This window comes from Armigeres subalbatus, chromosome 1 (assembly GCF_024139115.2).
Source record: "Armigeres subalbatus isolate Guangzhou_Male chromosome 1, GZ_Asu_2, whole genome shotgun sequence".
NCBI lineage: Eukaryota > Metazoa > Arthropoda > Insecta > Diptera > Culicidae > Armigeres > Armigeres subalbatus.
This window is the reverse complement of record NC_085139.1, coordinates 6,890,900-6,904,257: the sequence shown is the minus strand read 5'-3', so window position 1 is coordinate 6,904,257 and position 13,358 is coordinate 6,890,900. Positions and strand designations below refer to the sequence as shown.

At 42.5% G+C, this 13,358-nt stretch overlaps 1 protein-coding gene across 14 annotated transcripts in view; it reads left to right on the top strand.

Moving 5' to 3' along the window:
• LOC134220467 (DNA-binding protein RFX2) overlaps window positions 1–13,358 on the top strand; it is a 201,083-nt gene that overhangs the window by 114,625 nt on the left and 73,100 nt on the right. The window contains exon 1 of one of the 14 annotated variants that reach the window (XM_062699617.1): window positions 11,569–13,098. The exons of the other annotated variants lie outside the window; for them this stretch is intronic. Within the exon in view, the coding sequence (XP_062555601.1) occupies window positions 13,038–13,098 (61 nt within the window). The 5' untranslated portion in view covers window positions 11,569–13,037. Of the gene's footprint in view, window positions 1–11,568; window positions 13,099–13,358 lie in introns of those variants that run through there. 14 annotated transcript variants of the gene reach the window in all.

Below are 13,358 nucleotides of genomic sequence, written 5' to 3'. Positions count from 1 at the left end.
GATAGTCGGATCAACTTTCTTTTGTATAGAATCAATAAAGTCGCCACCTTTGTGAAAACTATCTACCTACAGCAACTACCCATAAGTGAACGTCGCTTGAATAGACAGATGCCAAGAGATAATGTTTTGTAATATGAAGAAACTTCGTCTTGAGTCAAATTTCTGTTGTCATTCCTCGCAACAATACGCATCTTAGATAAACAACATCTCATAACCAAATTCAGAATCTTGCGAGAAAGTTTCATTGGATTCTTAGAATTCATCATTCTCCGAACGGTCCGTTGTCTGTGGAAACCCGATCGAAATGGCTCGCGCGCGCCGAAAAGCAGCTTTCTTATATCTAATGAAGTAATTCCATTAGCCCCGCCCCTTCATTAATCGTTATGAGTGCACATTATATTTACATCATATAAGCTCATAAAGGGGCGGGGCTTACGGGTTTAATTAATTAAATACAAGAAAGCTGCTGTTCGGCGCGCGCGAGCCATTTTGATCTGGATTCCACAGAAGGCTTGAAGTGGGTGGCAGTGTGGCAATGCTGCAAATTTATTTCAACCTTTGGAGGCTCAGCGAAAAACCATCAAGTGGCGGTCGGACAGTTGCAACGCAAGGTGTCGACAAGCGATTGGATGCAGTTAGTTATTGGACAGAAGGCGCATTTGGGAAAAGAAAATTGGTTCTTCTCAGGACCAACATTTTATGGAAAGAAAGAGTTAATTGCGAAAATGGACTGTTTCGGTGGCATCGGGTTCGGCGTGGTACCTTGGTTGCTGTTAGTGATTCCATCCATTCAAATTTACTGCATCATCTCCCTCCGACGCGCTATCAAATTCGCTATTTACGATTGAGTTTTGCTCTTTGAAGAAAATTTATTTCGGTTAGTTGGATCCTTCTAATGTATAAAATGGTGGCTTTTGTATAAAATCAATGAAGACGCCACCTTTGTGAAAACTATCTACCTACAACAACTACCCATTAGTAAACGTCGCTTGGACAGACAGATGCCAAAAGATAATATTTTGTAATATGAAGAAACTTCGTCTTGAGTCAAATTTCTGTTGTCATTCCTCGCAACAATACGCATCTTAGATAAACAACATCTCATAACCAAATTCAGAATCTTGCGAGAAAGTTTCATTTGATTCTTAGAGTTCATCATTCTCCGAACGGTCCGTTGTCTGTGGAAACCCGATCGAAATGGCTCGCGCGCGCCGAAAAGCAACTTTCTTATATCTAATGAAGTAATTCCATTAGCCCCGCCCCCTTATTAATCGTTATGAGTGCACATTATATTTACATAATATAAGCTCATAAAGGGGCGGGGCTTACGGGTTTAATTAATTAAATAAAAGAAAGCTGCTGTTCGGCGCGCGCGAGCCATTTTGATCTGGATTCCACTATTCCACAGAAGGCGGTTCAACATTCGATGCAGCGGAGCAGACACAGCAGCACGAAGTGGGTGGCAGTGTGGCAATGCTGCAAATTTATTTCAACCTTTGGAGGCTCAGCGAAAAACCATCAAGTGGCGGTCGGACAGTTGCAACGCAAGGTGTCGACAAGCGATTGGATGCAGTTAGTTATTGGACAGAAGGCGCATTGGGAAAAGAAAATTGTTTCTTCTCAGGACCAACATTTTATGGAAAGAGTTAATTGCGAGAATGGACTGTTTCGGTGGCATCGGGTTTGGCGTGGTACCTTGGTTGCTGTTAGTGATTCCATCCATTCAAATTTACTGCATCATCTCCCTCCGACGCGCTATCAAATTCGCTATTTACGATTGAGTTTTGTACTTTAAAGAAAGTTTATTTCGGATAGTCGGATCATCATTCTTTTGTATAAAATCAATGAAGACGCCACCTCTGTGGAAACTATCTACCATCGGTGAACGTCGCTCGGACAGACAGATGCCGAAAGATAATGTTTGGTAATATGAAGAAATTTCGTCTTGAGTCAAATTTCTGTTGTTACTCTTCGCAACAATACGCATCTTAGATAACCAACAGCTCATAACCAAATTCAGAATCTAGCGAGAAAATTTCATAAGATTCTTAGAATTTGTCATTCTCCGAGCAGAGCGGACACAACAGCACGTAGGCGGTCGGCGGTCGGACAATTTCAACACAAGGTGATGTCAAGCGTTTGGATGAAGTTAGTTATTAAAAAGACGCATTGGGAAATAAAAATTGGTTCTTCTCAGGACCAGCATTTTATGGAACGAAAGAGCTAATTGCGAAAATGGATTGTTTCGGCGGCATCGGGTTTAGTGTGGTAGCTTGGTTGCTGTTAGTGATTCCACCCGTTCAAATTAATTGCATCATCTCCCTCCGGCGCGCTATCAAATTCCCTAGCTACGACTGAGTTTTGCTCTTTAAAGAAAGTTCATATCGGATTGTCGGATCAACCTTCTTTTGTAAGCATAAAGACCTTTTTGGAGGACACCATCCTCAAAAATGGCCGAAATAAAGGAGAAATAATCAGAATCAGAAGTGGCGTGAAACCAAACGCAAATAGATTTATATGCAACGTTTGGTTTTCACCCGCGATGTAAGCGTTCGTTACAAAGTAAGGAATGTGATGTCCCCGACTGAAAGCCAGTCGAGTGGCTTCAGCGGACAATAAGACATGTTAATTACATGGTTAGAGACTTCCATCCAACTGGGAACAACTATTCGACCTCTTGATTCAGTTGGCCTCCGAGCAGTTTGCTCAATGTTAATAAAACGACACACACTATTATGGCAAATACTATCAATTTCGAATAGCTACGTAGTCCTACGTCACCTTTGCGTACAACCCGATTGGGCTGCACCTTTGAGTTTTTTTTTTATTTTTCATATATTTATTTGGTAGGCAGAGATTCTTAATGGCTACTGTGCCGTGATCTACTAGGCTAGATGTACCAGTTGTGGCTATAGCACCAGTTGTCGCACTAGTGCTTTATATGCCAAATGGCCAATCAAATCACCGCAAACCAAGTTCATATCGATGAAGCATATTCATATGACACGATAACACCTTTGATTTCCTCCAAAACAAGTAAAGCATAATTGTAAAAATTGATTTTGCTTAATTTTTGACGTCCTTTGCACCAGTTATCGCACTAGTGGTCCCAATTTGGACAGTCCCATAAGAAAACAATGGGATTTGCCAAATAAGGAACCAAAATTAAGAATAGTGCCATAACTGGTGCATGCGTTCCTATTATGGATTAATCAATTTTAAGGATAATAACAAATTTTATTGTGGTTTTCACAGCTGTTCTAAGGAGCATTAAGTAAAACCTTTCGCTTGATATATAAAGTCCACCCACACGCCTTTTAGATATTTTTAAAAAAATAGTTGTTCTTAGGTATGGCGACAATTGGTACACCCACCCTATAGAATTCTGCTGTACAGAATCCACACAGAATCTCTTTTTAGATAGTATCCATTAATCGTTATTGTTATTGTTGCCAGTTCATCTTCTCGTGAGTGTTCGTTTGTCCATGTCGTGTATCCAATGATCGTTGCATTGTTCGGTTGCCATTTACTCCGGGGAACGTTGGAGGAATGCCTCCGAGAAGAACAAGTTGTAAGTCGTCATCAGGCAGCCGTCACGGTAAGGCGCGTACCCCAAAACGCCACCGTATGGGCTGCGGATCCGGCGACTGACGAGAGTTTGGTGGAGGGGCTGGGAATCGAACCCATGACCATTCGCTTATGAGGCGAACGTGTTGCCAACTACACTACGGGACCCCCCTATTTTTTTCAATTTTTGTTTTTGCTTATATCTTCGGCTTTCTGATAATTAGCAAAAAAAAAACAACAAATGAATTGAAGTAAGTTTAACAAAACAGGTGTATTGAGGCTATTTAGTCACATGAAAAATCTTACTGTCCGGATGCTACCGGATTCAGAAATTGATTTTGCACCATAATTACATGGTATATCTAACAAATCATGATCATTATTTAAAATATTACTAAAATTTAACATTAGCATTGAGCATTTCGCACAAATTCGTAGGTGGTACAAGCCAAGACTATTGTATGAAAGTAGCATCACTTTCACCCGTTACCGCAGATATTGATTTGGGACTAACCACTATCTCTGAGATGAAAGCAATGCACTCTCCAATAGTCCAGATCTGTCCTGGCCACGTCCTTGCGAGTGCTGGGGAAGGGGAAGGATGGTTAGTTGGACACCTACTTAAGAAAAATGCAGAGAACCTCGTACGACCTCTCATAGGTGCGACGGGAGGTTTTGGAATAGTTAGTGTGGAAGGTTATAACAGTAGGAATCGTATTGGTAGAACGTGAAACACAGAAAGAACTATGATAGAAATATAAAGTAGGAAAGGGACGAGCCTGGAATTAAACCCACGACCTCCTGCTTATAAGGCAGAAGCGGTTGCCACTAGACCACCGAGCTCGTCTAAAATATTACTAAAATTTAACATATTCACACAATCAGAATGCATTAGATTGATTTTAATATTGTAGACAAAACATCAAGGTTTTTAACAATTTTATTTAATTCAAATGTTGTATCACCCTACTGGCGGTTGTTAGATTTTCTAACAATTCTGTATAAGAGTCTATTAAAACCTGTATAAGAACTGGGCATATGCAAAATTGTTAGATTCCTATACAAAGAATGTAAGCTCTCAAACAAATATTGTTACAAAAGCTTACAAAATTGTTAGATTGTTATACAATACTTGTATAAGAATCTAACAATTTTGCATATGCCCAGTTCTTATATAGGTTTTGGTAGATTCTTATACAAGATTGTTAGAAAATCTAACATCCGCCGGTTGGGTGTACAAAGTTTACATCATGAAGATCTGATATTCCATGCCGATAAACGACTTTTCAATAGCTTCCTTTTGTACTAAATAAGATGGTGTAGGGACCTATGCAAGTGTCGTTTTGAGGAGCATCCGGTATTGGGAAGTGTCCGGCGCTGGGGGATCTCCCCCTAAGGATATATTAGGGTGCCCAGTGAGTCGGGAAATCGGAAAATGCGGGAAATATGCTCGAATTGAAAGTCCATGCGGGAAATACGGGAAAAACTGCAATTTCTCGAAATTATACAAAAAAAATAAATCGGGGAAAAAAAGTGAGCGTCCACAAATTACGTAACGCTTAGTGGGGGGAGGGGGGGTTCAGCGAAGCGTGACGATCCATACAAAATTTTCAAATGTTTCATACAAAAAGTGTGACATAGGGGGGAGGGGGGTTTGAAAATGCCCAATTTTTGCGTTACGTAATTAATGGATCTTCCCGTAGATGTTTATATATAGGTATATAATTATTCTATATGTTTATATGTAGGTATATAATTATTCTAGTGTAAAACATGAAAAAACATCGTTTACTATTTTGGATGCGCAGGCCTTTCCACGTACTGTCTGAAACTATTTGTGGAACTATCCGGCTTTGTCAGAAGTATAATAACAATTATATTGAAACCAGATTTCTTCAACATCGAGTCTAGACTATGGTCCCACCACCAGGGTTGAAATATGTCAAAGTCAATGCAGTGAAAAGCATGAATCTCAGTAGGGGAGAACGGTCCAAAGTGCACCCCTGGGGCAAAATGGCCTCACTCATAAAATCACTCATATAATCTGTTATAGTACATTTATGAACGAATATTACCTTTACTATTCATAATTAGTTATCCATCATTGAGATTCATTGGAAAAATTTAACAAAATCCCTCTATATTCACTCAAATTTAACGATTTGCTATTCTTCCACTACATCCGTAAGATTGTAGTTCAATCCATTAAGAAAAAACAAACAATCATGCGTTCACCATCATTTTACATGCAATTGAGTCATTTTAGACCACCATTCGGGCGTTTTGCCCCAGGCCTGTTTTTGAAACATTTTTTAAATGCGTTAGAAAGTCATGAAATCCTTATTGTTTTGAATAGGAGATCATTGTGAAATGTAGCTGGGTTTGTAAATTTTGCCCCTATACGTTGAAATGGTTGGCTATTTTTGTTTATATAGGCGAAAACATCGAAAAAGCTTAAGGGGTGCATTTTGGACCGTTCTCCTCTATATTCTCCCGTCTATCTCATTGCCGCCGTCGTGAGTGCTACTGTAGGGCAGCCAAAAAATCATTCCAGCTCCAGCCGCTCAATTTGGCATTCAACCCAACACAAGTCGTTCTGACAGGCTGCTCAGTTCGTGCGTTACCGCATGAGTGTGAGTGGCCCATTTAAACGCGTGGTGAATTTCTGTCATGTGCTGGGCGAATGTGTACATTTCTCGCTTAACTTTTCAAAAGGACCTAAGTAACATTTTTTTTTCATGAATTAATTTGAGTACTGCAAACAAAAGCTTTCATGTTGTTCTGTTGATTGCGCTATTCAAATTAATTCATAAAAAAATGTTACTTGGGTCCTTTTGAAAAGTTAAGCGAGATTTTACTGTGGTAAATTTCATATTCGTGGCGCATTGGGTGATATGAGTTCTATTGAGTGTTGGTTACTCCTCTCCCTCTTCGGGAAAGTGGAATCGATTTCAAGGAAGGGAGGGAATAAAAAAATGAAATAAAAAAACATCACCTTCATCCAGTGCTGCCGAATATTTACAGCCCTGCCCACCACATTTTGAGATATTTTTTTTAATTCTGTATTTCTATTATTAGCATTGTGTGAAGTTCCTTATTTCATTTTGAGGCACTTTGCTGAAGGGCATTGTTTGCTGAAAGGCACAGGCACATTGTTGTAGGTACGTCGTTTGTATCATTTGTTATAATCATTTCATAAAAAACGAACTTTTTGGTTAAGCAACCGATAAAAAACGCCGTATTTTTGAAAGGAGGTAAACCGGAAATCCATTTCTCCGTGATAAGATAAAGGAAGGGATTACTCTGCATATTGTAGTATAGTAGAATTTGAGGTTTTTCATTATTATAAAAAATTTTTTAGCGTAATCAGGAGGCGTGCACTTTACTAACTCAGAAATAGATCCATAGCCCATCGGTGTTATTTTTGTATCAGCGTTTCGTCTCGTGTCGCTGACTAAAATATGCCCACCACCAGGTTTCAGACATAGTAAATAATTAACACTCCGTTAATTATAAGTTAAAAACACCTTGAACACACTGCAATGATGGACATAAACAATCATTGATGGTTGTTTGAAATTTGTCAGTGGCATGAGTGATGCAATAAGAATCTATCACATTCAAATGTAGTTAACGACCACGAAAGATCATTGAAAACATGACATTTTCCACAAGACTTTACAAGAAAAAGTCTTTATTTTCTCGGCGCCTCGAACCTTGGACCTCTTTATCTGCAGGCGCTGACACTACCGCATAGCCCACTCAAGATTTCGAGATTGCTATGAAAAAGTCTGAAAAATCATAAATCTCGTTTGATGCACCTCTAAATCTCCATGGATTTGGCTGAAAATCGGTCAAGAGACTGCATTTAAGATACTCATTGATATAGGGGGCGATTCAAATATGACGCTTTATGTATATCTAGCATATGTACTGCAGTGGTGGAAATCTGCGAACCTTACTCACAAAACAAGAAGTAGGCAATGCAAAAGACTCGCGAACATTTGTTTTGCCTTTTTCTTGCCTACCTACTACTCGCAGAGAAAACAAAAAAACGAACCCCGAAAAATGTTCGTGAAGCTTCGCGAGTCATTCGAACAAAGGAAGCGCCAGAAAAATGCAGGCAGTAGGTTCGCGCGAGTGTGGAATTTTTTGTAGGCCCAATTACACTCTTTTCTTAGTCGTGAGGCGAGTATTTCCACCACTGAATGTACTGTCACAAATTCTCAGACCCCCTCCTCCCCTAAAACCTGTGATATCATTTTTGAACGACCCCTAGAGGGGTCTTGGAATACTTTTGAAAATAATGAACATGTCTAATATTTACCCTTCTTCTTCTTCTTATTGGCATTCCCCACATTGTGACAGCTTAGTGTTCAGCACTTCCATAGTTATTAACTGCGAGGTTTCTAAGCCAAGTTACCATTTTTGCATTGGTATATCATGAGGCTAACACGATGATACTTTTATGCCCAGGGAAATCGAGACAATTTCCACTCCGAAAATTGCCTAGATCGACATGTGCAAACCTCTCATTCACTTCCCCGCGCTCAGCCAGTTTTCGCTCTAACTAACCAATCGCAAGTTAGTCATGCTTGTCGAATGCTGCTCGGCGCGCCAGATTCTCTGCAAGCTGCAGGCAATCTGAGTGGCTGCTGTCGAAGCTCCGTTCCACTTCGCCACCGCTTCGCACATCTTCTGGATAAGGGTATCCGGGGTTGTGTCCCGACCGCAAACGTCTATCATAGCTCTTCTTTCGACGTCGAAACGGGGACATACGAACATTATGTGCTCTGCTGTTTCATCAATACCTGGGTAGTCAGGGCAGACTGGGCCCTCCGTATGCCCAAACCTGTGGAGGTAGCAGCCATGGCCTGACAGGAATTGTGTCAGATGGAAATGAACTTCCCCATGTCACGTAGCTCGAAACACTCCTCGTCTTCCCTAATGACCAGGCCGACTGGCATCATGCTCGCAGTCACGCAGGCTGCATCGTGTGATATCGTGCGGTAGGCAGATATCACTTTGAGGTGCCTGCCAGAGTAAACGCGACGAGCGATGCGACGCGATGCGACTCATGTAAAAGAATAACAATCATTATCAACAGGCTGTCAAATTGCACTGTCGCGTCGCGTCGCATCGCACGTCGCGTTTACTCTGGCTTGCCCCTGAGACACATCAAGCGGTACTTGCTCTCCAGCTTCCACAGGTAACTGGTTATTCTCAGAGCTCTCACCCAGAACGGGCCACCGTACCTAAGAACAGATACGATAACGTCTGCCAGTAGCCTACGCCTACTGACACACACCTTGGAACTGTTGGACATCATCCTCGATAATGCAGCAACAGCAATCGGAGCCCTCTTGCACGCTTAGTCGATATGGCTATAAGTCAGCTTGTCCCCCAAGGAGCTTCAAACTCCGCTTTGATGCGATCGCGACTTCACTCACGTGAATCACTGCATGTTGAACCGACTTGCGGTTGTTGACGATAACCACCTCCGTCTTATGTTGAGCGAGCTGCAGGCCTCTAGCGCTCATCCAATCCTCCACCGTGCTGATCGCGTGTGCTGCGGTCAGTTCTACCTCGGGAATTGACTCGTCATCTGCGTTACGTCATCTGCGTAGCCGACGATCTTACCACCAGGAGGGAACTTTAGCTTCAAAACCCCGTCATACATAAGGTTCAATAGTACCGGGCCCAGTATTGAACCTTGCGCTTCTCTGACCGGCATCGGTCTCGTATAATGGTACACGGTTCTGGAAATAGCTTTCCAAAATCCGGTACAGGCTCACCGGCAGGCTAAGCCGGTGTAACGAGAGCGCGATGGCATCCCAGCTTGCGCTGTTGAACGCGTTCTTCACATCAAGTGTCACTAACGCACAGTATCGAATACGTCGCCTTTTCTGTTGGATCGTTGGTCTTTACTACAGAGTTAATAGCGTCCAACGTGGACTTACCCTTGCGAAAAGCGAACCGATTGCTTGACTGGTCGTTCGTACCCTCTTAGTACGGGGTCAGCCTGTTAAGGATGATCCGCTCTAGCAACTTGCCCGTCGTGTCTGTAAAACAGTCGCCCGGCGGCTTTCCGACATTCGGCAACAACACCAGTTTCTGTTTTTTCCATCTTTCGGGGAATCTATTCTCATCTAGGCATCTTTGCATAGCTAGCCTGAACACGTTCGGGTTCGCTATGATTGCTGCCTTGAGAGCACTGTTCGGAACTCCATCAAGGCCCTGAAGCTTTGTTCGTTACCAGAGATTTGGACACCACGAGTAACTCTTCGTTCGTCACCGGAGCCACCATATCGCCTTGCAGTGCAGGAGGCCAGGGACTTGTACTTTGGGACAAGAAGAGTATCTCGGTAATCCTCACCAACCTATCTGGGGACCGTTCGGGGGGTGAAGAGCTACCTTTGGTTTTGGTCATGGGACTATCACTATCCTGTAGGCGTCACCCCATGGATTCGCGTTAGCTCCTTCTCATAGGATGTCGAAACACGCTCTCTTACTGCTCTTGATGGCCTTGTTAAAGGCCAGTTTCGCAGCTCAAAACACCTCACGGCGGTTCGCTCTTTCATCCTCGGTGCGGGCACGTTGCATCCTTCGTCTAGCCTTGAGGCAGGTTGATCGAAGGGCCGCAATCTCGGGACTCCACCAGTATACCGGGCATCTATCATTTCTCGGCAGGGCTTTCCTCGTGACGTCATCTATTTGACGGCCTGATGCTCTGAACAAAATTTTAGCCAAATCGGTCAACTTTTGGGCGGTGCTAAACTCGTTAGAAGTTTATATGCAAAAATGTATGCAGAAACATCCTAAAACAGTGATTTGCAGTTAGACGGTACAATTTACGATGAAGAACAGATTAAAAATCATATCAGACTGATATGAAACAAGCTGATATGAGTAAAATACTAATCACTTCGCTGGATAAACTTAAATGCTCACGCTGCTCTTTGAAAAAAAAGATTTTTAAATTTTATAAGGTAGGTATGGCCTTATTTATGCTTATGTCTTATATTAACGAAAGCGTGGTCAAACTCCCTCATCAAAAGATAAAAAAAATCATTAAGGTTTCAAGCCAGATGGAAATGTGCCAATAAATAAATAAATATCCAATTCATGCTAAGTCCACAGAATCATTTTTCGATCCAGGTTATTGATAATTTCATTTACATCGTGATAAATAAAAAAATCATGCCATCACAAACCATATTTCAGCATAATTCTTTTTATGATGCTCACAATTCGCAAGGTTGTGCCTTAAATCACTATTACGAAGCTCGTAAATAAATATTAACCACATTTTCCACCTTTACCATGTAAACTACCGTCAATCAACAATTATTTACGTCGAATCAAAACGAAGGAATGCGTACCCATCAATGCTGATGACTGCAATGGCTAAAGCATGATGATTCGCTTGCCTGACGGGCGGCGCTGCTGTCAGGATTGGAACGCACGCCATCAACCGTGGCAGCTGAATTGCAACAATGACGGTCGCCTTGCTTTGGCTCAACATGGCAGGACATACTCAAAAAAAAAAAATGGAACCCCCCTGTCAGTCAACTCCCTTCATAACATCTCACGTCGAGTGAGAGAAATCATCCGCCAGCGTTTGGGGTGGGTGGTGGTAGTGGAAATGCGTGCACAGACAAAATAATCCCTCTCGTGGCATATCACATCCGGGGTGGTTGCATGGCTGGACTCTCTAGCGGCAGGATGAGCAAGGAGGATAGCAAATCGGCAGCCAGGATCGGTGCGAGAGCGAGGACGACGATGAAGATGTGTAGTAGCAAAGCAGCTAGCAGCCACCGCCGCCGCATATCTCACAGATATATTTCGGTATCGAATTCAGTTCATTCTACACCGTCGCGTCGTTCCGTCAGCATAAGTTCAGGCTTTTGTATCGTCGTTCGTCCTTGTTGGCTGGCCATTGCCGTTCTTAACGGAAGCGTGGTGTTACCAGGGAACGCAGTCCACTTTTGGCGTCAGTTTGGAACGGTAGCAATGTCTGCTGTCCCGGCACTGGCAAACTTGTTGCTATAGTAAGAGACCCCGTCGAGGAAGAGATTTTCCTTTTCGGAAAAACGAGGAAATCCGTCTTGTGCAGACATTCCTTCCCAGAAGTGTCGGCAAAGAGAGTGAAAGCCTTTCGTGCCAAACATAGAAATAGACAGCTTTCACGTTTCATTGCCTATAACGGGGTGGCAAAGGACACGCAAGGGAGAAAAGGACTTTCGATTTTGCACACCCCAGCACCTGCGAGTGGCGCCAGGGGACAAGCTTTAAAATCAGTTCGTCAACGAAGAGCTCAAAGTCGTCGCCGTCAGCTGCGGCAGCATCAAAGGGATCCAATTTCTGAAGAGGATCTGCCTCGCGTGCTATTGATTTTAGCAGAAGCAGCAGCACCAACAGGTCACCCTTGGAGACGATCTAATTTCACTTTCACTTGTGCAGCCATCGAGCTATCGGAAACAGTCCGAAGACGAAGAAGGGTGTCAGTCAGGGATCGCTGTAACCTTGGACGAGCCAGCTCCCAGGACAACCGAAGTAAAATACCTAGTAGTCAGTTGCCCTCATTCAACTATCGATTTCATTCATTGAATCGAAACTCTCACACTTAGACGGGGGCAAAGCTGCTACCCTGAAATCTACAAAACTGGCATTTCCAGGAATCTCCCAGAATAGAGAGAAGCCACTCGCAATAACCTATATTGCATTGACTGTGGAAGCTGCCGTACTATCCCGGTAACTATTGGTAACCCATCATCATCGTGGTTTTAGCTGCAGCAGTTGTTTCCGTAACCGGCTGAATGCAACGCCCTCTGCCTTCCCGATTCCGATCGCAGGCTTCCTGTTTATTCGATTGGCGAGAAACGGCGCTCGAAGTGTGATTGTAGTTTTGTTATAAATAGACATATATGTAAGTGCTGGCCCAGCAGTTCAATGAGGACAAGTTCAGTTCCTGGAATGCAGCAATCAGTGCAGACCTTTGAGACCGAGTACTGAAAGGAGAAGTATTTAGAAAATTAATTGCCATCTCGCCTGGTATGTCGAACGATGCTGCTCCAGCTTGGCGAAGGGTGCTCCCATCAAGTTGATTCTGATATTTTACACTCTTCGTCGGGATTCAAGTTCGTTGCCCGGACCAACGGAGGTCAATCGGTTCTACTGTGCTGTGATTGAATAGTTCAAATGTTGCTGGTGGTCATTTACTCATAAATTGCCCTGACATAGATTTCAACACATAATCAGAGTGGCATCAGTGCATTTTGCTGGATGGTAATTAAAGTGAAATTTGTGCAGTTTTGTTGAGGAGTTGACGCAGGTGAAAAACAGTACCAATCGAGTTGAGCTGGTGGCATTCCATCCGATAGATAAATTGTTGAACTCATTAGGCATTGTGGCTTTGAAGTGTTTTACAAAATTAATTCACTGGTGAAGGCTTTCTTCCGACGGCCAACATGATGTATAATCGTAGGCAGCACAACATGCAATACTGCGGTAAATTTAATTACGGACAGTGTAAGTATTCTCTACTTTGTTTTAAACCAATTTCATTAAATTTTTTTATTTGATAATTCGGATAAAATGACAGATATTCCTGGCTGGATATTGCATTTCGGTCTCTTCCTAAATGCTTTAAATGTCCTCTAATTAATCAAATAAGAACGAAAGATAGCGTGGGGGATTTAAATTTCTACCATTTGCTATTGAATTGCATCTTCCTGGCAAGTGTTTATTCAGTAATGAGTACACATGTTAGTAAATAAAAGTGACGAAAT